The sequence below is a fragment of the Gallus gallus genome, chromosome 7, assembly GCF_016699485.2.
Source record: "Gallus gallus isolate bGalGal1 chromosome 7, bGalGal1.mat.broiler.GRCg7b, whole genome shotgun sequence".
Classification (NCBI taxonomy): Eukaryota; Metazoa; Chordata; class Aves; order Galliformes; family Phasianidae; genus Gallus; species Gallus gallus.
The window spans coordinates 6,398,520-6,423,368 of record NC_052538.1 but is presented as its reverse complement, the minus strand read 5'-3'; the positions used below and the strand labels follow the sequence as shown (position 1 = coordinate 6,423,368).

Here is a 24,849-nt window from a genome sequence, read left to right as displayed (position 1 = left end):
AGATTCTTGCTTCTTTTAAACAGCAAGTTTCTTCTTTTTAAACACAGCAAAGCAGAAGGATATGAGATCAGTGTGAACTCTCACTGCCAGTCTCTACAAATAGCATCCAATCCTCACCACTTCTCTCAAGGACAAGATGGAAAGTGGACAAGAACACCTGGAAAGGAGATCATTACATGTGATTACTGCTGAAACCTCTGCTCATACCGAGTTCTGCCCATTCCAGTAACGTGGGGTGTAAGCTCATGTGCAGAGAAGTTACTGGTGCTTGTGAATGAGCTGCCCTTAGGAACAGAAGAGTGGAGTCTTCCCAATTCTGCAAAACCAGATGCAAGATGGGCTTTGTTTCTGGGCAGAAGGCTGGCGCTCTGCATGTTGCTGGGTGGTGGCAAATGATCTTTGGAAGGTGAGACTGGTACCATGTGAAGCAGCAATCAGTGAGCCTTGGTGATGAATGCTGTGCCTGGCTTGCTAAGGAGTGAGGGGGCAGAGGAACTGTGATGTAGCTTCACTTCAGTTCCAGTACTGCACAGAAAGGCATGCTGGAGCTTCATCCTTTTGAACCTGTACTGAGTGTATCACGTACGGAGTGTGCTGAGCATCAGGAAGGGGCACTGTGTGGGATGAAGATAGGAAAAAAACTATTTCCTCCTGTAATTTGAATCTGATCTGATTATTTATGTTCAACATTACAGTATTAATTTGCAGTCTTTTCTCTCCACTTCTTCGACCAGTGGCTTCCTGTTGTCTCCAGTAAGAGAGCATCCTGGCGGATGGATGGAGGGGCCATTTGAAGTGCTGCCTCTGGGCACTGCGTGCTGGGCAGGATGATACTCCTCTGCTGAGCCTGGTGCCATGGGCACAAGACTGGACACCTCTCCTGCCTCATCTGTGCTAATGCTTTTTCTTGCTCCGCACCACCACTCGTGTTACTGAAATCGGGCGCTGCAAGAGTGACCTTAAAACCATAGAAACGTGTTGTGGCCGTGCTGGCCTGAGAGTGCTGCGAGAGAGAAATGACCTTTTTGCTTTCCAGCATAAGTTAGTGGGGATTTGCGAGGAGGAGCACTTTCAAAAGAAAACAAGTCAATCCAGTGGCTGCTGGGCTTGATTTCTGTGCTGCGGCTCTGTTGTGTTGGTTGTGACCACACTCTGTGACCTTCGTTCTCAGCCAAGGGAACCTGATTGTCCCCAGAAAGCACTCTGCTCCAAAATACGAGCAATGGGTGGTCACGTGCAGCCAGGAGCTCGTACTATAAAAGCAGCAGTTCTGTGCAAAGCGACCTTCAGAATGGCTGCAAATGTTCGCTGTGTTATTTTTAACCTGTCTGGGTAAATTTCCAATACAAATGCGAGTGCCAATCTGATGTGTAACGCTGTCCCAAATCCTTATCTTCTGCTTTCTAGTGCAGTGACACATCAGATGGAACAGCTAGTTTCAGGGCTGGGTACAGCTCCACTTCTATGTCTGCAGTACCACAGAGAATTAAAGACTTCAGCCCTGTGTTATCATTACGTAGAATTTTTTAAGAGGTTTTCTGAAGACTTGTTTTAATGACTTCTTTTGTTTAGCTTGCTTAAAAAGAAAAAAACACTTCAGGGCTTAAAAATACACGAATGTACTTTGATTAGGTTGTTCTGGTACTGACGTCAGCCTGTGACATTTATCTGTGTACGGATTTGCCGTGCTGTTGACTGAGGCCGTATTTACACAAGTGGGAATATTTCTGTCCGTTGCGAGGACAGTGGGGAACATCTCGGCTCAAACGGTGGCCTTGCCCTTAGTGCTCATGCAGCTTGGCTTTCCCTCCTACTGCTTGATTCTCCTATTGGGGTAGCGGGATGATTTTTTCACGTGTTGATGCTGTCACAAGGATGCTGGGCGTAGGGCACCAGCTGGGAGCAGAAGCACGCTGGTAAAGTGCTGCTGAGCTTGCAGGCTTGGAGAGGCGTAAAGTAAGGCATGAGCCTGCACTGGCCGTAACTACATGCAGTCATTAATAAGTGGGTAGTGGATGTGCTACAAACAACAGAAAATACATGAAATACACATAAAAGCTGGGAGTGGTGTCAGATGAGTGTGGTTTTGAGCACAGCACCAAAATGTATGTGTCAACCTTTTAGAATAGCTGCTGTCATATGCTCTCATTTCTAGCTTGAATTATTGGGAAGCCCTTTGTATGGCACATATCACTTGGGTGTTCAAGTGCTGGAGCATCTCAGAGCCTCTTCCATCTTCTCAGAGTAATGCTCATGGTTCCCCCAGCCCCACGTCCCACTGCTGTGATAGCAGCAGAGATAGCTAAGGAGTTTTCTTTAAGCACTCCATGTAAAATCAGATTGCTGGAGCATGGAGTTTCCCTAAAGCCGGTTCTGGATGGTATATGTGTTTCAAGAAACTGAAATCAAAGGGCACAAAGTGATTGCTCCTCCACCTTACTGTGCAAATCCCAGTCAGGGCTGGGTACGGCTCTCAGACTGTGGGCTGTAAGCTGCAGTGGCGTGGAGCAGCGCTGAGAGCAGGAATTAGGCCTTTCTGGAATGAGGTGCTGCAGTGCTCAGGATGATACCGTTGAGATGTCATTGCTATGGAAGTAAAGCCCCATCTCTTTTTCCAGTCATTCAGAAAGCAAAGGGCTGCTGCTGTTGGTTGGCATAGCAGTTCAGATGGAATAAAGGATTGGTCTGTGAATACTGCAGCAGTTTGCCATTGGAAGTAAGAGGAATTCAGCTCAGTTCCTGCTTTGGTTTTTTACTTATCAGTTTGTTTTTTTCTGCATGCACTCGTGCAAGCAGAAGTAGCTCATGGAGAAGAGATATTGAGGCTACTGTGAAAGTGATGCTGCTTCATAAAATCAACCTGACAGTCTTTAAATGTTGAAATGCTTTACCTGGTCAACTGTACAGCTGCAAGACATCATCCTACAGTCTCTAAATAAAGATGCTTTAAAATCATAAGGCTGTAAGAAAGTAGCCACCCCACGGTGTTGAGCTGAAAATGCAGCACTGCTGGTAGGCTCCTGCCTTGCAAAGATGTTTTATGATTTCTTAATCATGTGGAACACAGCACAGCTGAAGTTCCAGGGCAAGTTAAGCAAAATGCTGCATGGGTTCATGTCCAGGTGGAGCCTGAAATCTACTGGGACTGTGCTGAGGAGCAAGCTCCTGGGGACGAGGGGTTCTGAGATGGCTCTTAAACAACCTGTTTGGCCTAAACAACAGGGAAACTCACACACTGAAACATCCAACAATAAAATTATGTTTTCAGGCGCACTGTAAGTAATTGGATCAAACAAGCTGAAGAAAGTTCACCTTGCAACTTGAATATTTTTCACCCTCGATACTGGTCTTTTACTTAGGTCAGCATCTACGGAAAAGTTTCAGCTTCTGCTAGAGATGTTAAAGCTTCTGCTATTACCATACCTGATGAAACAAACGGGCAGTGGCAGAGGATTGAGTTGCAGGTACTAAAACAGTCTGTTCTCATGCTCAGTTTACCGTTACCACACACTTAACCCAGAACTTTTAGCTAGAGAGCCATTACATGTTGTAAGCACGTCTTCAGCTGTTTTGCAGAATTGCTGCTTCAGCAATGCAGCTTTGTCCAGCGCACCCAGTGGGGAATGAGGGCTTGCAGGCCTGAATACTGGGATTTTCATCTGGAGATGGGAGAAACTTTCCTATATGCATAATGAAAAGGTGTTGGCATTAATTGGGCTTGCATATGTGTCCTTTGCTTATGGATTTGAGCTGTTCTGTGGCAACAGGTACCAGTGGTGGTGAGTCTTGGAGTTGCTTGATGGTTATGAAGATGCACTTGGCATCTTTGTATTGACTTTTCATTTGTCATTGACACCAGAACAATAATGAAGGAAACCTGAGTGAAGCATCCATTTTCTCCACTGCTGACCCTTGTATATCTGTGACTTTTTGTAATCTGCCCTCACCCATAGGCTTGCTGCTATGGCCATGCATTTTGCATTTGCTGTGTGATCTTAAGCATGGCACAGAGTCCAGCAGATCATTTCATATCAGCCCAAAGACAGCTGCTGTTTTCTGAAGTTTTGTGATCTCGCCCTGGAAAAAAAGAGCTCAGAAGAGCTGCTGACCTTTGCTGGCTGTTCTGGGGAGAGGATTTACCTTCATTCCCTCTTTCCCTTCTCCCCAGAAATCTGGATTTCCACTGAATCTCAACAAAGGTTGTAAGGTAGTCCATGGGATGTTGGTTTGGGTCTTCTACGCAGACTCACAGTAAGGAAGCTGAAGATGCTGGAACCATGAGTTCTGGCTGGCTGCTGGGGATCCATGGTACCCATACCCTCCATCTTTTGGCTGGAGACTGCTTTACCTTGTGGGGTGTTCTCTGATTTGTGCTGAAAGAGTGCATTGGAGAGAGCTGGGTGGCGATGCCAAAGGAAGGGACTAGCTAGGGCTGTGCCTGAGTCTTAGAAGACAACATGACTAGATCTCTGACCAGTGCTGGTTTCGGCTTTTCTGCCATCTTGCATCTAATGTTTCTTTTCTTGGAGATATAATGCATTGCCATGTGCACAATCCCTGCATTTATACACATCTTACTCGGAGCATTCATGGAGTGCAGATGTTCATAAAACAGACATTCATGTCTTGAGAACTCCACTCGCCTGTGGTGAATGGGAAGCCTTCCCAGGTAAGCTGGAGAACCGCTGTAGTCGGTTCCTGAATAAATGAACCTTTCAGCACGTGGGGGAGGGAGCGGGGGAGGCACCTCCTCACTGTGATGGATGTGAAGAGTGCCTTCCAACGCCAGAGCAAGCTGTCCTCCCTGCTGCTGTTCTCCGTGAGCAGTGGGAGCTCAGGGAAGCGCATACATGGAGGAGGAATAGAACAGTCTGCGTGTATTGAAGCAGTATTGTTGGCTAATGGGGCTTTTGTGAAAAATGGGAACTCTGCTGCTGTTAAATATCTGCACATACCTCTGCGCATACATAACTCTGCGTATGCATCTTCCATGGGGAAGCAAGCACCTTGTCTCTGCATGCTCTTTGCCAAGGTGATGTATGCAGGGATTGCACTGGTTCAACAGAACTTCTCCTTTACACAGATATTTTGTATATTACAAGCTAGGGCAGCAGGCTGACTTGAACTTTCTCTCTTTAAATGTCAAGGGTAGTAAAGTACCTGCTGACAATCTATTGTGCAGATGTGGGCTGCAACGGGACAAGTGGCTCTGAGGCTGCAGGAAAGTGCTGGTAATGTCTTTGGTTGGTACATGGCTCTTTTCGTGCAAAGATGAAAAGGAGCAATGGATGTTCAGATAATTCTCTTCAAGTACAAGTTCTTCGAGAACAGGTTGCCCAAGGAGGTTGTGGATGCCCATCCCTGGAGGCATTCAAGGCCAGGCTGAATGTGGCTCTGGGCAGCCTGGTCTGGTGGTTGGCGACTGCACATAGCAGGGGGGTTGAAACTCGATGATCATTGTGGTCTTTTTCAACCCAGGCCTTTCTATGATTCTAAGTAGGCCTGCTGGTTTATTGCTGGCTGGTCACTTGAGATCCTCTGGGTTTTAAAGCAAACATTCTGATGAGAAACTTGTGGGCCCTGAAAGAAAGGTCTAAGCTATGCAAAGGGTGGCACAGGAGAGGCAGTTGTGTGTGTGCTTAGCACAGAATGAATACTCCTGGTTGAAGACTGGAAATCCTGGTCTGGAAAGTAGAGAAACGAACTGCTAAAAGCAGAGCTGAAAGTTGATGTCCAGTGGTTGTGTTTGTTGTGATCCCCTCTGCTCTGTGATGGGTGTGCTCTGTGCTTACTGTCCTGCAAAGTGGAGTGGAGTTGTCCTGGTCGTGGAGTGAAGCAGAACCTGAGGGGGGGAGCAGGCAAAGGGTATTCCTGAGCGCATCGTCCAGCTTGGCTTCGGTTGCAACAGAGCCATGGAGCATATTGCTTAACAGGCTGCTCTTTAGGTAAGCATTGATTTTGCAATGCACAACTAGCAAAATTAGGCTGGGTAAAACACTGATGGGAAAACAAAGATTTTCTTTTTTTTTCCTGGTGGCTTCTATCTGTGGATGAAAGTGAGTTTGCCCTGAGCTCTGAATATATGCTAACCACGTTCTCTTCTTCAAGCTGTAATTAAATTTTAAAATGGAGAAATAAGAAATCTGCATGCAGGGGACTCTCCTTGCACCATGAAGTTAAAATGCAGCCGTTGGGTCTTTCTCTGGTGGAGCTCTGTTAGCCTGATCGACTCAAAAGACACAAGATGTGCACTAGCTGATGCCAGATAAAAGAAGGCACTCACACATGTGTTTAACAGTGAACTTGTTGCATCTCTGCCTGTTTAGAGCAGGTTTCTAGCCCTTGTTTGCTCTGATACCATCGCTGGGGAGCAGCAGCAGCTGAGGCCTGTGTGTGCCAGAGGAGATGCCCCCAGACTGTGGAGCAGGAACTCCTTCTAGGAGGGCAGCTGTGGTGGAGAGCTCCGTGTCAAGCCTGGTGAGATAGATAGGTGCAGAAAGGTTTTGTTCCCCTCCAAGGGGGTAGAGAAGGAAGCACATCTCTCGGCATTTCTCCTCACTGGGGTACTGGTGTCAGCTGCAGGTGTTCCAGCAGTGAACACGAGCCCTCGGCACGCTGAGCTGTTTGTCACGTACCTTTGACCACCTCACCCACTGATCTCTGCCCGTGCACGGCTATTCCTGGAGCTCCCAGCTGTCACCAGCACACTGTCTCCGGCAGCGGTTCCTCTTCTCGCTGCCAATGAGGATTTTTTGCTGTCTTAAACAAATGAACCGCTTCTCCTGACATTTGGGGTTGCTTCTGCACAGTGCTGTTGAGGCAGAGTGGTTGGCAGCCCTGCAGAGCGGGATGGTCCAGTCCTACAGCACCGAGACGAGAGAGGTTGGCAGCTTTGTATGCACTGCGCTGTGTCTGCTTCCAGGGCACGTTGTAGCTGTGTCCTCCACGCAGAGATGCAGAAAGGTAAGGGTACATGCAGAAAATAACACTCTATTGACACACAGGTAATGGCTTTGAGAGAAGTAGGACTACCCTTTTCCACACAGGAAAGTGGAATCTAGATAGAAGTTTGCTATAAAAATTCCAGAATACTGGTGCAGATGTGCTCTAACTGGGATTTCCAGCAACTGAAAGTGGGAAAACTGGCTTTGTGCTCTGTTTAAACTGCAGGAGAACAGTGTGGGAAGGGATTACTGCTCTCCTGTTCCTGGATACAGCTGCCTGTGACAGCCTCACAGCTGTATTTCTGCACATCTTCACAAAGCTCACCTAGAGTTCCAAGCCACAGACCTTGCAGCTGCTAACAGCTCTGCTGCCTGATGGCAGCTGCTGTATTGACAAGCACATTTCTATCAGGGGAGATGCTGGAGGAGTGGGAATGAGCAAGAAACAACTGTTTATGTAATCCATGCTGTATAGATCAGTGATGGCGAAAACAAGTCATTCACTTTGCTGCTGCTGCTGCACCTTGAGCTGTGCATGGCTGCAAACAGCAGCAGTGCCAAGCAGCAGCATTGCACGGAAAGCAACGCAAGTGACCGCCTCTGCTCTGCAAGCGTCGGCATGGATTGGGAGCTGCTTCTCGAAGGGAGAGTGGTTCCCACAGTGGCACAGGTCTTGCTGCTTGTGTTCACTTTTTAAAAATACCACCTTCCCTTTCCTTCCCCTAATTGCCAAAAAGATCATCTTAATTTCTCAAATACTGATCAGCCAGAGCTCCCAGGGGATTCCTGTAGCTGCTGGTTCCTCGTGCATCTGGAAAACTCTTACCGTTCTGCATTATTCAGAGCTGGCAACTTAGCATGACTGAAGCTGCACGTGTCAAAAGCATGCTTGAGATCAGATCCAGAGACGTATATAGACATGGCAGTCACTTAATGAGCTTATATCAGATGAATTTGTTGACAGACATGCAAAAAATAAACCAGTACGAGGAGTTCCAGCTACGTGGAGCACAGAGGAGCCGAGGTATTGCAGCCTTGAGCCACGGCATTGATGGCCATCCCTGATTTCTTATTGCTTCATCCTATTTTTCTGCATAGCCTGGTAACTCATTACACAGACAGCAGGGCTTTCTTTTTCCTCGGTTGCACTGTGAGCTTTTACAGCCAGTTGAAGACACTGGCAGCCGTGTCAAGGCCTCTGCCTGCGCTCACTTCCAGTAAAGGGGAATGTTTTATTTCCCGTAATTGGGATTTGGGGAGCTCTTAGGTGAGCGTTTCCATTGGATTGGGAAGTCCAGGGAGGTCCTTCTGTGTTGCAGGTTCGACTGCCTGCCTTCTTCCCTTCCCAGTAGGAGTCTGGGGATGTAGGGAAAACAAGCTTCCTTTCTGCAGCCAATATTTATTATTTCTCCCATCTAAAGTCAAGGTTCTCTAGTGTCAGAGAGAAGAGATTGAACATTCTGTGGCAGGTTTTACTCCAACACCACTCGTGCTTTACATTTCTCAAACAGCATGCTTCTGCTTTGCATTTAGTGGTTTGTAGCTATTGGTGTGAAACTCTTCCTGAGGTCTGAGCACAGACCTTTGTCATGGTGTCTCTTCTATCCGTCACCTTATCTGCTGTTCTCACGTGGCACTGAATGCCCCTTATTCTGCCCTTTTGCTCAGTGTGCTCTTGCTAATTCCTAACGTTAATACAGGGAAGTCGAGGAGTGAATACCCTAAAAAAGACCTGCCTACTTCTCATAGTTATGTAGCACACTGTTTAGCGACTTCAGGTTGCAAATGTCTCCATTATTCACAAGCAGTGAAGCTGTAAGAGCTACCCAGGTCATTCCAAACAAGCATCAATAAAACCTCCAACCACATTACTCTCCATGGGCTGTAGTTTGCTGTCTTTTTATTTTATTTAATAGTTGAGATTGAAAAAGGGGGAGGTCCTTAGAGAAGAAGGTAGATTATTACTGTACAGTATTTAAAAACAGGAAAAGCTCTGCTAGAAATGAAACCTTTCTGAAATAAACAGGACAGCTCTTCTTCCCACTTGTCAACTTGTTGCCGTAATCTGTTTACTGATTGCCAGCTGTTTTGGGTTGTGAATGGTGCTTTTGGAACCTGCTGTGGTGTGCATAGAAGCTCTGTCCTGATAGGGGTTCTGGGATGCTGGTCCTGCCTGGAAGGCTGTGCTGGGAGGGTTGGAAGGCATGGTGTTCTTCAACCATGTTACACAGTTCTGGTGTGAGCCTTCGAGTTCTGGTACGAGCCTTTAACTCAAATGCAGGAGGAATAATCTCAGACTGCATCGTGTCATTTCTGTATTGCTTAGCAGCTGCTCTGCTGTGGTGCTGGGGGTCCTCAGTAGGCTCTGGCTCCTCAGAGGGAGGCCAAGGTATCACCAAGCCTCTGAAAAGTCTTTAAAAAGCCATGGACAAAGGAGCAAACAAATGGTGTGATAATAACCACCTTGATGTGGAATGCCATTGGGGGTGTAACGTGTAAGCTGTGTTTCAGACCGGGGAGGCCCAACAGTATTGCTTTGAATGTGTTCTTGCTGTTATCCTAAGCTATAAGTCATAATTTTTGTGATAAAGCAATACATCCTTCCTCTTATGGCAGTTATTTCCCACAGTAATTAATCCTGATAGTGAAAAATCCACAGTCATGGATGTGCAAAGCATAAAACTTCCAGTGTGAAGTATTAGTGAGAAGTGACATACAAAGGGGTGATGGAATTGCTTTGAAATAGTGTTTTTTGGTCTCCTTTTACAAGATGTCAATGGATGCTTACGCGTTCTCCACAGCAGGGAAAAATGCTTTGTTTTTAATTTTAGCCCCGCTAATAAACTCTTGTCATGGATGTCAGTGAAGAAGAAAGAAAATTTCTAGAGCTGACTGCAGGTCGTCATTAAAGCTGATTCGCTGCACTAAGCCAAAAACAACACAAGCTTCAGTTTCTGGACTTCCTAAATATATTAGTCACACTGATGTTTCCTTAAGTCCTGGCCCCAGGAGCTATAGAAACGTCCTGCAGGGACTGTATTGGAAAGCACTGATTTGTTCTTGTCTGTCACCTTGTCCTGCCTCACGCGGCATGCTGCTGCTGCCCTCTCCTCTATTTTAAGAGAACACGCCTTGGCTTCCAGCTGCTGACACTCGCAGACAGCTGCTGGTAGCATCCTGCTGAAAATCCCTTCCTCTCTTCCCTTGGCCAGCACAACAAGAGGCAATCTGTTGTTTGGAGAGCACAGCTGAAGGCGCAGCCTGCCAGGTTCTTGGGCAGCGGTGTCACGGGATGCAAATCCAGCCATGGCTGCATGGGTGCTCAGTGTTCTGCTCATAGCAAGTGGGAACTCAGTGCTACCTTAACAAATCTTGCAATCGATCAGATCGCTTACTAAAAAGCAGAGAAGGGGGACTTTCGTGTGAGTGTAGGCCCTGAATTTAAAGCCACCAGTTCAGAGGTTGTGGGAGCTCTGGTGATGTGGCTAGCTCCAGTGCTGCTCTTCCACAGCCCCTCATTACCTGCAGCCGTACTTACTGAGGGGTCTCTGAAAACGTGTGAGCTGCCAGAAGGTTTTCAGGCACCACTTGTTCTGGTGGCTTGTAATACCTGGAGCCTCGAGGCTGTTCAGCTCCGGTGGCTGTGTTTGACAGAGTGCTTAAAGCCAACGTGGGACCCTGTGTGTTTATACCGAGAAACAGCGCGTCAGATTAGCTTCTTAATTTCCTTTCCAGCGATGTGCTGCTGTGCTTCATCAGCTAATTTCATGAGGGTTTTGTGCTTTAGGTTGCGTTTGTTTTTAAATGATGACTAAACCAGAAACTGAGGAGGGCTGGCCACATCGGCGATGCGGTGCTAAATGTGCTGTAATTCACTCTTTCGTGATGTTTGTCCTTCTGACATATTTTCTTCTGTGATTCTGCTCCCATCTCCCTGTTTCCATCTTGGTGAGTAGATCCGTTGGTCCCGTGTGGGTGGGAAGACTTCTTTAGGCTGCAGTAATGGAGAGAAGTCAGACTGCAGTGCCGTTGTATGGGAGCTGTTGAGTCACGGCCTGAACCACTGATTGAGCACCTGGGGAAAGGACCTGGTCAGCACTGGGAGCACAGGTGAAGGCAATTTGGCTGTGCAATTGGAAGGGATGGAGCCTGGCTGCACCTCCCTTAGACCCCATTTAAGGGCTGCTGCTTTTGTATGCTTTAGGATTCTAGTCCTAATTTTGGGGCTAATTTGATGTTGTTGAAGTAGGAAATGTGCTTTTGGTATAAACATCTGTGCAAGCATGTCAGCTACTTCCAGGGAGCTGGCTGTCCAGTCAGACTGCTGTGTAGGTGAAGAAGGCATGGAGTTGCATCATATTCACCACCACTCTCTGGGCCTGGTCCTCCAGCCATTTCTTTCCTGAGTGCACCAGTCCAAGCTACGGGCTGCCAGCTCCTTCAGCAGGATGCTGTGGGAGACAGTGCCAAGGGCTTTGCTGAAGAGTAGGTAGACTACATCAACAGCCTTTCCCTCATCCACCAGCAGGTCACTGAATCATAGAAGGAGATGAGGTTGGTCAGGCAGGACCTGCCTTTCATTTGCCCATGCTGGCTGGGCCTGATCCCCTGGTTGACCCATACGTGCCGTGTGATTGCACTCAGGATGATCTGCTCTGTGACAATCCCTGGCACCCAGCTCAGGGTGATGGTCCTGTAGTTCCCTGGATCTTCCTTATGACCTTGTCCTGTGTATTCATGTGGAGAAAGGGAAAAGGAGAAGGAAGCAAAAATGTCTACCATAAAGGAAAAGGGAGTAGTCTGCGACTGGGAATAGAAAGGTCAGAATGCATGGCTGGCACTGTGGCAACTGTGTCCAACTGCAGAAAATGTGTGGGGTGTGGTTATGGGCTATCCCTGAGCTCTGCTTGGATTATGCCTTCTCTCTGTTCAGTGTATTAATATTTCCTGCCAAGCTGCAGGGAAGCACAGCAAAATGCCTCGTGCACACTCTATGCTTGGAGATTTATTGTGATGCTTTCTGTTACCTAGGAAAATCCAAATCCTGTCCTAGAGGGGAGGAGGGGGACTAAAGATGACGTTATGGAGAGGTCTGTGTTCGGCTCTGCCTCTCACGGTACGTGCTGAGCATTTGAGTGCATCAGCAAGTTTGTCCACATGCTGTTTTTATGCGAGCGTTACGGTCTGACAACTATGAATCACCCGCTCAGCTCTTGATTTGCGTCAATCAAACCACATTTAAGAGAGGCTTTGTTCGCAGTTGGGATCACAAGACCCAGGCGAGGTTGTGAGCGATGGCTTCAAGCAGATTCTTTGGGATCGAGGCTCCATGGTGGGTGCTCAGGCTCTGGGGATGGAGCTGTGGTTATGGTGGGAGATGGAGAGCTGCCATTCTCTCCTACTGACGTGCTGGGTTATTGCTGAACTGTTTGTCAGTTTGGGCTTAAATTGGGGAGACTTGCATACCCAGGTTTCTCTGGGTATGGTGGTTGTTTCTTTGGTTGTGTTCTTCTTCCCCCAAGGTTACTCTTCAGTGTCCTCTCTAAAAGGATATAGATTTGTCTTTACGTTCAGTTGTTTGTTGGTAAGATCAGAAGGGCTTCAATGAAGCTAAGCTTGTTAGAATCACCTTTCCACATCTCCAAACGTGGGAGTCCTTTCTTCCAAAATTATCTCTACTTTCAGGCAGTGACTCTGTGCTTCCTGACCTAGAAACGGGGACTGCAGCAGGACTGTGAGCCAGGCGATGTCAGTCGGAGCAGAGCTGCCACCTCAAAGCAATTTGTGAGCCCAGAAATAAATCTGTATGGCAAACTCAGCCATGGGGTGGGAGACAACTTGATGCTGATGTGCAGGAACCCTTTTGCAGAGGGGTTAGAAAAAAAAAGAGTCACTGGATCCAGAAGTTTCTTCTGCCCTTCACTTAAGAGTGCTGCTGTACCCAGCTGGAGATCTCTCCAGTAGTTAGCAACGTGTTCCTAGAAAAATACCGAGTTTTGTTTGTTCCATTTGCAGTCCCCTTCAAAAAGGTATGCCTTCGAAGTTAGACACACTGAGATCTGTGCTGTCTTCTTTCGTGCAGTGTCAATTCTCTTGCTTGGCTTAACCCCCTGCTATCGTTTCTGCACTTGCAGATGAGAGCAGCCATTTTCTCCCAGCCTTCAGAATCCACGTGTGAGGTCCCCTGCTCCTCACTAGCTCTGATCATCCTCTATCAGCGCACTTTGCTTCCCTGTTTCCTCAACCCACCTGACCTAGTTCATCCTCAGACTGCCTCCCGGCCTCTTCCTCTCCCCATGCTTGCAGCTCATTGAAGTCTTTTCTCCTCCTTACCGTCCCCCTCTGGCACCGGTCCTTGTGCTCATCAAAACATTGATCTCATGGGCTGTAGGCTTGCCAGCATAATAAGGCCACTGCTCTTCCAAACACTTTCCTTTCCCCTCTTACGAACGGAGAAACAATATTTTTCTCTTCACTGGGCTTGTTCTTGCTGTTTTTTAGAATGAAATTAGAGGATTAATTCCTGCTTTCCTTCTGACAGCCATGGAAAAGGGCTGATTTCCAAGTGTCAGAATGCTGATCCTTATCTCATTCAGTTCCCAAAGAAAGTAATAAAATAACTATAGGAATAAATTGCTGTAGCAGATGCAGCATATGGGCGTATGGCAGTCTATTAATTACTCATACTCTACCCAACTTTTTAAATAAATCAACAAATGTTGATAAAACACTAGAGAGCATGCGGTGTTTTTTTTTTCTCTGCATTTGACTCATCTGGACTTGTAAATATTAACTTTTAGCTGGTTTTAACTGCCCTGTTTTTGGACAGCCTTGGTGCCTCCCCGTGGAGATAAACACCGGGACCTGCTTGCCTCTTCCTCTGGGCTTGGGAATGGCATTGGCTGCCTGTAGAGGGAAAGAAGATGACTGATAAGATGTAATTAGCAAATGCTGAGAGCTGCCAGTAAGCAGTTTATTTTAACCAACTCCAACCTCCCCCCCAAAACAAAACAAAAACCAACAAAAACCCACAAACGTGAAACAAACAAAAAAAAATCCAAACACTTCTAAATGCTTTTACTTTCAACCTGCTTTCTCAGTTCATTACATCACATATTTACAGCATATAGCAGTTCTTAGCATCTATACAGTTAGTTGAAGGCAAGGAGGAAACAGTCTTCCTAAACTTTGCAGGGTGCCCTCCTGTTGCTAACCACTGTCATGTTTTTCTTGAGCAATAGTCATCCCCATCCCTCTTGTGCTATGCTGGTGTCTTGATCAATTCTTTGGCCCATGTTCATGGTGCTGGCAGAGGGCTGTCCCATGCATTTACTGGTGCTTGTGGATTATATGACTGTGAAACTGGTTTGTTTGTTTTTTTTCTCTTTGTATACTATGAATAGAGACAGAAGGAGCGACATCCTTTCTGCAGTGAGCAGCCCAAAACTGAGCATGGTACTCAAGGTGTGGCCTTATCAGTGCCATCTACAAGGCGATGATCACTTCCCTCGTCCTGCTGGCTGCACTATTGGTTTTCTTTGGTTGAAGGTGCATGGGAGGAGGTGTTTGGGGTGTGTGTGGGAACCATCTCTTTCTTTACTTGAGGTTTTTAAGTGAAAACTTCCTGTTTTGCTATGCTAAAGGAGCAGAACTTTAAGAAGAAATCTTCTTGGTCATCATGTTTTATCACAGATTACAGCACACAGACAAAGCTTCTATGTATAGCCGAGCTTTTGTATAAGAACTGTGAGTAAATTACTGTGTTAGACCCAGGGGGGGCTCAGGAGCTCTTCGTGAAGGTGCCACAGTCGGGCATCACGTGGGTGGGAGGCACTTGTTTCACCTGGTGCATGTATGGATTCCTTTTGGTTGGACGTTGGAAATGTCCTTGCCTATCAATCCAGCTGAGACAGTCCCTCTTTGGGTCCCTTCTGAGTTCTCATGCAGGTTGTTGTGGATGCCCAGCAGCTGTGAGGTTGGTCGCAGTGCTCTCACTGACACTTGGCCACCTGTCCTTGCTTCTAAGAAAGCCCAAGCACCAAACCAGCCTAGGATGATGCTGCCATTAAAGGGTATTTCCCGAGCTGCAAAGATCAGCGCTCGCCAGTTGCAATGACTACATTGTTTTTAAGCACCTTTTGAACTTTGATTTATGAACGGCTGCATTTCGAAATTAGCAAATGGCTGCACTTAAGGCTAATGAGCGAGTAAAAGCGGAGCGTGCTACAAAAGGCTTTGAAGAAGCCGAGGCTGTTCTTGGACTTGGACAAGGGAAGGCTTAAAAACCAGCATAGTGCAGGCTTGCTTTTTTAGGGCTGCATGTGACCAGCTTGACGGTCTATCTCCAAATTTCTTATACCCACAGAAGCTTTGAAATGCTGAACAATGCAGGTCTCATCCAGCAGCTGCTTTCTGATGGAGTGGATTGTGATACAGTCGACAAGCCCACTGGCACGAGAGAGGGATTGGCCCCAGCAAGGGCCAAATGCAAGGGGAAGATGCAGTCAAACCATGCTCAAGTTTTGGCACCTTTGTGCCTTCTCTCCATTTGGAGCTGTATCCGAAGCAAGCTGAGAAAGTAGGAGGGGAAATATTTCCATCCTGAACCAAAGGAAAGCTTTTGGTTGTAATTCAGTGGAAATTCAAGTTAATCTTTCTATTCACTCGAGTTCAGTGGAAATTATTAAATTCTCCAGGATATTGTTATGCTCTAGCTGCAGTTTGAAGGTTTTCGGGATGTTTTCTCTCTGCTTCCCCAGCTTTCTGAGTGCTTGGGTGGCTCAGCAGTGTCTGTGCAATGAAAGGATCTTCTGTTGTGCGTGTTGTTTTATTTTAAACTCTTTGTAAATAGCACTTCTGGGCTCAGACCTGTCAATGTGAAGTTAACACAAAATCCATCAGGCAGTGCCACCTGTTTTATGGTGTTTTACTGGTGAAGTTAGGTTTTATGAGATAACTACATACATTTCTACAGTCTTATACGTGCTGGCGGCGTAGAAGCTGATGTCTTTCCAACACTGAATCCTGAGCTCTTTGATGTCCCCATGGATTCTTCACTCAGAAGGCAGTGAGGTACTGGCACTGCTGCCCAGAGCTGTGGTGCCCCATCCCTGGAGGTGCTCAAGGCCAGGCTGGGTGGGACCCTGGGCAGCCTGAGCTCCTGGGGGCAGCCAGTCCACAGCAGGGGGGTTGGAAACGGGATGGGCTTTAAGGTCCTTTCCAGCCTAAGACATTCTGTGATTATGCAGGTGGATTCTGCTGGAAAGCTATGTGTGCATGTGATGGGGGTTTGACCATGGGTGTGATTTCTCATTAGTGTCTTTTTTTTTTTAAGTTGTCCTTCTTTTCTTTTTGCTTTTGTTCTGTTTGCGAAGACTCTGTAGTAAAAAGGGTTTGCAGTGGGGTTGCTCTCATTCTGGATCAGAATGTATTTTGTCACACGTAGTGGCTGCACGGTGCTGTGTGCCAGGTGGAACCTGCTTGTGCCCGTGGAAGGCTGAGCTGCAGTGCTGCAGCACCAGATGAGTGCTGTGCCTCCTTAAAAGGGGAAATGCCCCCACTGCAGGTAAACAAGAGCCTGTTTGATTGATCTGTGTGTTTCCAAACTGTGCGTTCAAAGTCCTTTCTCTTATATATAGCATCTCCTTTTGAGGACAGATAATGGTGTTCTGTGAATAACAAAACCACCGTATTGTAAGGCATTTACAATGGTGTCCACAGGAGTAAAAATAGACCCGTCTTGCATGGCTTCAGTCTCCAGTCCGGGTGTGTTGCAGGCAAGCTGCTGCAGCGTGCTGCCAGCACAGCAGGGGCTCACTGGGCACACTCACGGAGCAGCAGAGCTCCGCCAGAAGGAGCCTTTCACCTCATAGACCAAGAACAATCCCACCGTGCAGTGTTTCCCCTTGTCTTCTGTATCTGTTTGTGTGTCTGCAAACTGCAGACTGAATGAGCCGTGACGAAGTCATACGTGAAGCTTTTGGCTTTGGGGATAGCTGCTGTGCCATGCATGCTTTAGTTGTGCGTATCTTTGCTTCCCCGTTTGCCTCCTAACTCAGGTGAAGTGCTTGTCTTCAAAGGGAATTGTACTGGAGCAAACCACTTGCTTTTCAGCGTTGATAAGCAAGGTGATTGCCTCACAGCCGGGGAATAACATCCAAAATGATGGAGCTGTATGCTTTTTTAGTCTGCTTTAATCATTAACACAGCTTAATTGCAGGCATTCTCTTAAAGACTGACAGTGAATCATACATCAGGGTTTAACTGCAGCCCGACTTTCTAAATTCTCCTGCCTTCCAGCTCTTTGCGTGAGTTTATTGCCTGTTGTGCTTCAACCCCTGTACTTTGCAACCTCACTCACATTTACTACGTCGCACGTAGTGTCTGAATAATGGGCTCAGGACACTTGAATAAAAGTGCCTCTCTCGCAGCCCTCTAGCTTCGGGAAGCCTCAGCCCTCAAACTGAGCCCTGCTTTGCACGAAGATGCTTTCCTTCGGATCTCAAGGCTCCCATGTATGGGTCAGCAACTTTGTTCCAGGCAACACATGAGATACAGCTTTAGTTAGAAGGAAAATGAACGTGTATTTCTGCAGCTGGTTTTTAACTCTTCCACTGGCACAGGTTGCTCAGAGATGTGGTGAATACCCCATCCCTGCAGACACCCAAGGTCAGGCTGGGCAGGGCTCTGAGCACCTGATGGAGCTGTGGGTGTCCCTGTTCATTGCAGGGCCATTGGACCAGATGGCCTTCAAAGGGCCCTTCCACCTCAAACTGTTCAGTGTTCTATGATTCAAACACCACCTCTATGGGTTTAAGTCTACGGTGACCTAGACTGAGTGTGGGGATACTACCAGAGAAACACTGATGGTAAGCAGGCTAGGGGCCCCAAGCTGCACTGTCAGGGTGTGTTTCCAGCTGGCTCTGGCTTGTTTCCCATTTCTTGGTACTTTTCTTGGAGCCCGCTGCTCTTTGTCTCGCGTTCCATAGTTCTTCCCAATACTCAGCCCTGTTAAGGCACTGAGCTGTCTCCTCTGTAGTCAGCTATCCATTTCTTTTCTCTGTCTTTACCTTTTTGCAGGATTTTTGTGCCTGACACTGGTCAATAGGTTTTATTGATGGAGACGAGATGAACAGGCTGCGTTTCAGTAGTTTAGCAATAATTGCTGAAAACACAGGTGCGTATGTCTGATTTGTACAAAGGTGCTGTACATGCACCGTGCCATGTACAGTGCTGGTAATGAGATGTTGGAGAGCTCACTGTGCACTGGAGGTGAACTTCTGGGGAACGAGAAGAAATTGTGTGGGTATTTGAAAGGAGCCCCATGCTGTGCAGGATGGTAAAAGTCCAAGTGAAGCGGCATGTCTGGGTATGGGGATGTGTGGGAAGATGCTTGGGGATGCTGCTTAACCCATCTCTGTTAACATATCCCATCTCATATCATACCATATCATCCCATCTCATAACGTATCCCATCTCCTCCTCGTCATGCTCTTTATTTGCAGCAATCAACATGCTAAAGACTAAAGGATATGAAAAAAAGCTTTAACAGTCAATTAGTAAGATTACTGGCCAGGAGGATTTCTCCCCCTAACGAGAGAAGTCTGTCATGCTGTAAATTCTACTCTGTGTTCTTGGTAGCGTTTTTGGGTCTGGGTGCTTTAGGACTGAGGGGACCTGATTTGGGTGATGCTGTGGGTAGCGCATGTAAAAAGGGTGACCATGGCTGGAAATGAAGCTGGGAACCTGGTTCTGCAGTCCTGTGCAGGTCAGGTCAGTAAGGCTGTGCCCACAAATCCTGTGCTGGGGGAGAGGGGAGGGGGTGTCTGTGTTTTAGTAAAACCAGGCATGCCTGCTAAGTAAATACAGCCTCTGTAGAACAAAAGAAAAGCAGCAGCATGAGGAGTGTCCTGCCAGGTGCCTTGTGTGTGCGGTTTGTTTTTTTTACTTGAATTACAGTTACTGGTCTGCATTATTATTACTTTCATTCTTAATTTGGAGAGCTGTTTGCATTACCCCCGAACACTGACTGCTGAAGCATCTTCATTTGGTGTGGGCGGACGTGGAGATCTGTTTTCCATCTTTCAGAAGGTTCCAGCCAGTGAGGTTGCTTTTTTCATTCACTTCTCCCTTGCTTACCGTGGTATTAACAAAGTGCAACACAAACAGTGTGTGTTTTGCCCTAGGAAACAGCAGCAGTCCAGTCACCATTCCAGAAATTCCTCTGGGTTCATTTTTCTCTGTAACAGAGCTCGCAGAGCCGCTGCACGTTGTGAATGTGAATCTGAAAAGGTCAATCCCCCGTGTGCCGGAGACGGGGATACAGGATGACAACAGCGCAGGGGCATGGATGAATTTTAAACTGCAGATTGAGAACAATATGTTCAGAGAAAGCTCTTCATGTACATGCCTCGGGTACTGAGGAGTGATTGGAGGTAAAGCAGCAAGGACTTCTCCAGCATTACTCTGAGGTTTCTGAGTGGAGGGCGAATTGAAAGGCCAGATCCACAGCTGGGGAAGGGAAGGAACGGTAGGAGCTGGGGCTGTTCTTTGCTTCTGTTTGCTTTGCCAATGGGATCCCATTGGCAGGATAAGTGGCACGTTGAGGGGTGTTCCTGTTGGCCTAAGTTGTGTCAGGCTTTGAGCGTTGGTGCAGAGCTTGCAGCTGGGCCTTGGTTTGTGTTCTTTACCTGATGTACAGGTGGGATCACATGTTCAGGATAACCACGTGCACTGCTTTGAGAAACCAAGGAGGTGAGCGCTGTGCTGGCAGCAGATGCCCCAGGCAGGCAGGAGCCATCAGCTCCTGTCTTCCAGCAGGCACGGAGACAGCCCAACCCCTGCAGCAGGGCCCTAAGGGAGCAGCAGCCACATGGGGTACTGATGTGCTATACCTACAGACCTTAAATCACAAACTTTCCTCCATCCCCGAGTAGCCATGAATCTGTTTTGTGCCTTTCCTAAATGTGAAATCACCCCTGGGCCATTCTGCTGCCTGTGAGGCTGTGGAACAGCTCCTGATGGCATTGCGTGCTCCACACGCTGTGGGTCCATGGGATCACAGCACAGGGAACAGCCCAACAGCTCCAGCAGCAGGGCGTTGTGTGGCCATGCTCACCTTGTTCTACAGTGCTGTGAGCAGTTTGTTTGGGTTTCCCCACACCCCCATTTGCTGAAGCCTTAGTTTTCAGATATTTTCTGATTACTAAGAATGATGAAACTTCTTGGCATAGTTGTTCTGACAAGCAGCTTTATTGCATTGCTTGCAACTCTCAGTCTTTGCTTTATTTAGCTGTGGCTTTGAATTTCCTGCTTGTGGTGGGGCCTGTGTTTGTTAATTCCCCATAGTTCCAATAGTGGGCTTGCCTTTCCTCTAGCAGCCCTCAGGTTCCGTGCAGGCTGCCTGCTGGGCTCTGCTTGGCTGGGCCTTCACCAGGCTTTTGAGCCCACAGCCTGGTACTATCAGTGCTCATCAGTCAGTGTTGGGTTCTACTGGAGCGTGGAGTAAGCTTTTAAGCTAAAACATCAGTAATATGCCATGATCATATGGGAAATTCTGTTTTGAAACTTAGCATTCATTTCATTTTTGGAATTAGCTTATTTTTGTTCTTCATTTTTCATTTACCTTTAAGGCAGCATCCTGGAGGGAATGGCAAGAGGGCTGGAGAGGCCCCTGGGACGACCTAGCAAGTCTTTGCCTGGCACGCAGGCTGTATCTGTTCTTCTGGACTTTCAGTGTGTTCTTCTGCATGATGTTTGGGTTGGTTCCAGTAGGTTTTGCTCAGTTTCTCTCATAATTTCTCTGCTTCTGAAGGTGAATCCTGGCAGCTGTGTTTGAGTAGTGTCTCTGATTGAGAAGGAGGTCAGATACCCAAGAACACAGCAAATATTCAATTTCTGTAACATCTGTAGACCTGTACAGGCCCAGGCCCTGGCACAGACTGCCCAGAGAAGCTGTGGGTGCACCCATCTCTGGAGGAGGCCTTCAGGGCCAGGTTAGATGGGACCCTGATCTGGTGGGTGGCAATCAGCCTATGGTAGAGGGGTTGGAACTGGATGGTCTGTAGAGTCCCTTCCAACCAAAGCATCCTGTGATCTATTTTTTAAAGAAAACATTTTTTTTATTTTGTAATACATGAGAAACATTTCATCATACAGCCACCTGGTTCTGCGTTCAGAAGGAATCCCCGTGGGTTTTGGACTTCACCTTGACGTTAACAGTCTCCTGAGTTTTCTTACTATGTTTTCTTACATTACCACAGTCTCTGGACAGACCATGAGCGCTATGCTCGTGCAGGTGCTAGTGGCATTTACACAGATGCAATCCGTGGTTTGGTGCCCTTACTTTTTAGTCCTCTGTGAGATTTCATGTCGCAAGTAAAAGCTTATGGGCTCAAAAGGAACGACCAAGTAATACTTGTTAATATGCTTTTACGTTGATTTTGTCCTGTTTGCCATGGAAAATCTGGCACAGGATATAGCTGTTGTGAATTTCTCTTGACACATTTTGTTGTTAAAGTTAGCACACCTTTCCCTAATTTTGAAGCCATTGAGCACCATTGGGCAGGTGAGCCTAATGTCATGTGTGCTGTTGGGCTGGAAAAGGAGCCTGTCCTGGTCAGGTAGGGAATGGAGATGTAGTTTTATCAAGCTGCATGGCACCACTGCCCATCCTGCAGTCTGTGTCTAATGGTTTTCCCATGTGGGGGAACCCATTCTGCAGCTCTCAGTAGTCCCTTTGGAATAGGGAATGACACTGATCTGTATGTTGAGCAGAGCATGGCTACACCTTTATAGCCTGAGGTGTTGGCTCGATTGAGTCCTTATAGGAAGGAATAATCCTGAGCTTCCATGAAGCCATTCTAGAAGTCAATACACGATGCCAGCGTGGGTGGATCCTCCAGTTGCTCATCGCTGTAGTCAGCTGGAGGTGATGTTCCTTTACCTTCATGTTCCCCCGTGACTGCACACCTCCAGCTGACTACAGCAATGAGCAACTAGAGCATTGCCACTGATGTAGGCTGGAGGAGGAAGGATCACAACACCTTTGCAGCCCTGATACCTGAGTACATTCTGAACTTACACAGAGCTTGGTGCTTTGGGTTGACACCATGGTAAAACAGTACTGCTTCCACATGTGGAGTCCTCAGTACAGGAGGGATGTGGAACTGTTAGAGCACATCCAGAGAAGGACCACAAAAATGCTCCCAGGGTTGGAACACCTCTTCTATGAGGAGAGGCTGAGAGCTGGGGCTGTTCAGCATGGAGAAGAGAAGGCTGCAGGGAGACCTCAGAGCGGCCTTTCAGTAATTCAAGGGAGGCTATGAGAAAAAGAGGACAGAGTCTCTTGTCACAACAGGGTCTGTTGTGATAGGACCAGGGGAAATGGTTTCAAACTAAAAGAGGAGAGATTTAGATTGGATATCAAGAAAAAGTTTTTTACACTGCAGGCAGTGAGGCACTGGAGCAGGTTGCACAGAGAAGTGTTGGATGCCCCATCCTTGGAGATATTCAAGGCCAGGCTGTACAGGACTCTGAGCCATGATAGGGGAGATCAGAGATGCTAAAAATGCAATGTGAAAACATGGAGCAGCATGCTGCTAGTTGCATCCTACAGAAAATCTTTGTGCTTCTGAGATCTTGTGCCATTTCAGCTGGCTACAACTACATGCTTTCCTGCCCATCAAGGTGTCTTTGAGTAGTTCCTATCCACTCTCTGACATCCAACTGTACCGCCAGCAGTTACAGCGGTGCAGCCTCTTATGGGAAGAAAATCTGCAAGCAAGATGGAGCAAGCAATTGGATCTCCCCATTTCTGGGACTCTGCTTTTGTTTTGGGGCCCGTTACCATGCTGGGGGTGCACTGCCAGACATGTGCTGGTGATGAATGCAATAAAAGAAAGCATAAAATACTCCAGGAGGGTCTCTTCCATGTACTCCATTGCTGAGACAGTACTGAAATTCATGCAGTCCAAAAGGTGCATTAATGGTTTTGATGGCATTTCTGCCTTTCTGGCAGTAAGCGAAAGGCTTGTTCTTGCTGTCAGCATTATGGTGACATCATCAAGTGTCCTTGCAGTCCTCCTCTGGTGCGAGTACAGACACATCGTTACATGTCTAATTGGCTTTCTCCACCGCCATCCAGTTCTCTGCACAAAGCTTGGATCTTTCTGGCTCTAAGATGGTAATTTCCACAAAAACAGCTTCGTGTGTGTATTTTAAAGTGAGAGTTTGCTGTTGAATGGCTCTGATTGCTGCATCCTTACCTTCTGTTAAAAATTAGCTCTCTTCCTTGGCACTTTCCTTGGGTTGGTTTGTTTATTTTTAGAGCAGATTTGGAATATAGCATGAAAAATGGCCAGTGGCTCCTTCACTGCAATGCTGGATTCAGGATATCTCAATCACTAACATGCAAAATCCTAATCCTGGAGCGGTACAGAATGGCAGGTGAAAGTGTGTCATTTCGTTCTGTTCTTAGCGATTAAAAACCCAGTGATTAGTGGTTGCTCCTTCTACATGGGCTGTTAAGTTTACGTACTCATGGTGCCACAACTCTTCATGCTGGAGCACATCTGGTAGGTGCTGCTCTGGTCTCTCACAGTAGTGAGCAGAAGGAATTATCTAAACTTTGTACACCAATTTCTTACATTTTTATGCACACCTCTTGGAATTACGAGTGGAGCAAGCAAACAAAACTTGTCTTTTGTCTTGTCTTTTAAGAGAAGAGGTTGCATTTCAACATGCTAACATTTTTCCTGCATACCTCTTCAACCTGCCTGGGGTTCGGGCTGCTGGGAAGCATGCTTGGCTTGTCTCTTGTCCTTAAAACATCTGGCCAAAAGGACTGCTTACTGGTGAGGGCTGTTCTTGAGTTCTGCCAGCTGGATGTGTGTGAAAACAGCAGTTGTTGGGTCAAACAAATGGTGCTGCTCTCTGCAATACAGCCCGGGGGCTGTGCAACCTCTCGGGGTCCCTCAAGCTTCTGAAATAGCTGCTCCCCAGGCAGGAGATGTGTCCAGTCTGGCTACCTTGGGCTTGCTGCTTGTGCCTCTGTGCCTTTGGCTGGAAGCTTTCTCAGACCCCTGAGGGATGCTTTTACCTGGGCTGGGGGAGGTCTTCCCAGGTGTTTATGCTCCTGTTTTGTGGAAGAGAGGCTTGATGGAGTACGGAGAGCTCGCAGCCTTGATTGTTGGGCACGCTGACAGCTGCCTGGGACCCCACACAGCTCCATCAAACCCAAGTCCTCTGTTCGCTGACGGATCTGTTTCCATGCCTTTGTACTTATTTTCCTCAGTGAAGAATTCTCTTTTTTTTCCTCTGCTCTTTCCAGTTCTGCCATGCACCTAAGGAGCTGCAGCTTGTGAGGCGGGGGAGCATCTGATTAGCAGCTAGCAAGATCCCATTGCCAGTGTCCAGGGACCATCAGTTTCCTTTGCCTCCTTTCTCCCTGCCCTCTGCTCCATCCAGGAATTTTCCCCATGTTCTTCTGCTTGCTGAAAGCGCTGGTGTCATGGGTTGCTGAGGAATTATTACTGCTTCCCTTTACTGCTGGAAATGCTCAGAGCCTTTGGACGCAGATTGCCATGGAAATAGTTTCATGGACAAGTCCTGTGTGGTGTGGGCTGGAAGAAGGAAGAAAGCCCGTGCTGCTTTGTGCAAGTAGAATACCATCCATTCCCTCTTTAAAGAGACAAACTTTTTTCCCCACTAGTAGCTCATTAGCTTGAAGACAGTGAATGCAATACAACTCGTTAGTTTACTTCTTCAGGTGAGCAAATTTATGCTGGCCAACACAGGGATAAAAGAAAGAGTTGAGCAAAACCTTCCTGGTTTTGCAGCTTGTTCTGGGAGGCTTCTGGGTACAAAGCTGCGGTTGCAAACAATTCTGACGTGGTGTATGAGTTTT

General features: G+C 47.2%; 1 protein-coding gene across 20 annotated transcripts in view; it reads left to right on the top strand.

Moving 5' to 3' along the window:
• Positions 1-24,849, top strand: part of HDAC4 (histone deacetylase 4) — a 222,308-nt gene that overhangs the window by 43,764 nt on the left and 153,695 nt on the right. For 4 of the 20 annotated variants that reach the window (XM_046943381.1, XM_046943378.1, XM_046943388.1 and 1 more), the window contains one exon: positions 48-6,963. The exons of 14 other annotated variants lie outside the window; for them this stretch is intronic. In XM_046943381.1, coding sequence (XP_046799337.1) covers positions 6,897-6,963 — 67 coding nt within the window. In that variant the 5' untranslated portion in view covers positions 48-6,896. Of the gene's footprint in view, positions 1-47; positions 6,964-12,629; positions 18,121-24,849 lie in introns of all 20 variants that reach the window. 2 more of the 20 variants (XM_046943379.1, XM_046943382.1) reach the window with 2 other exon arrangements.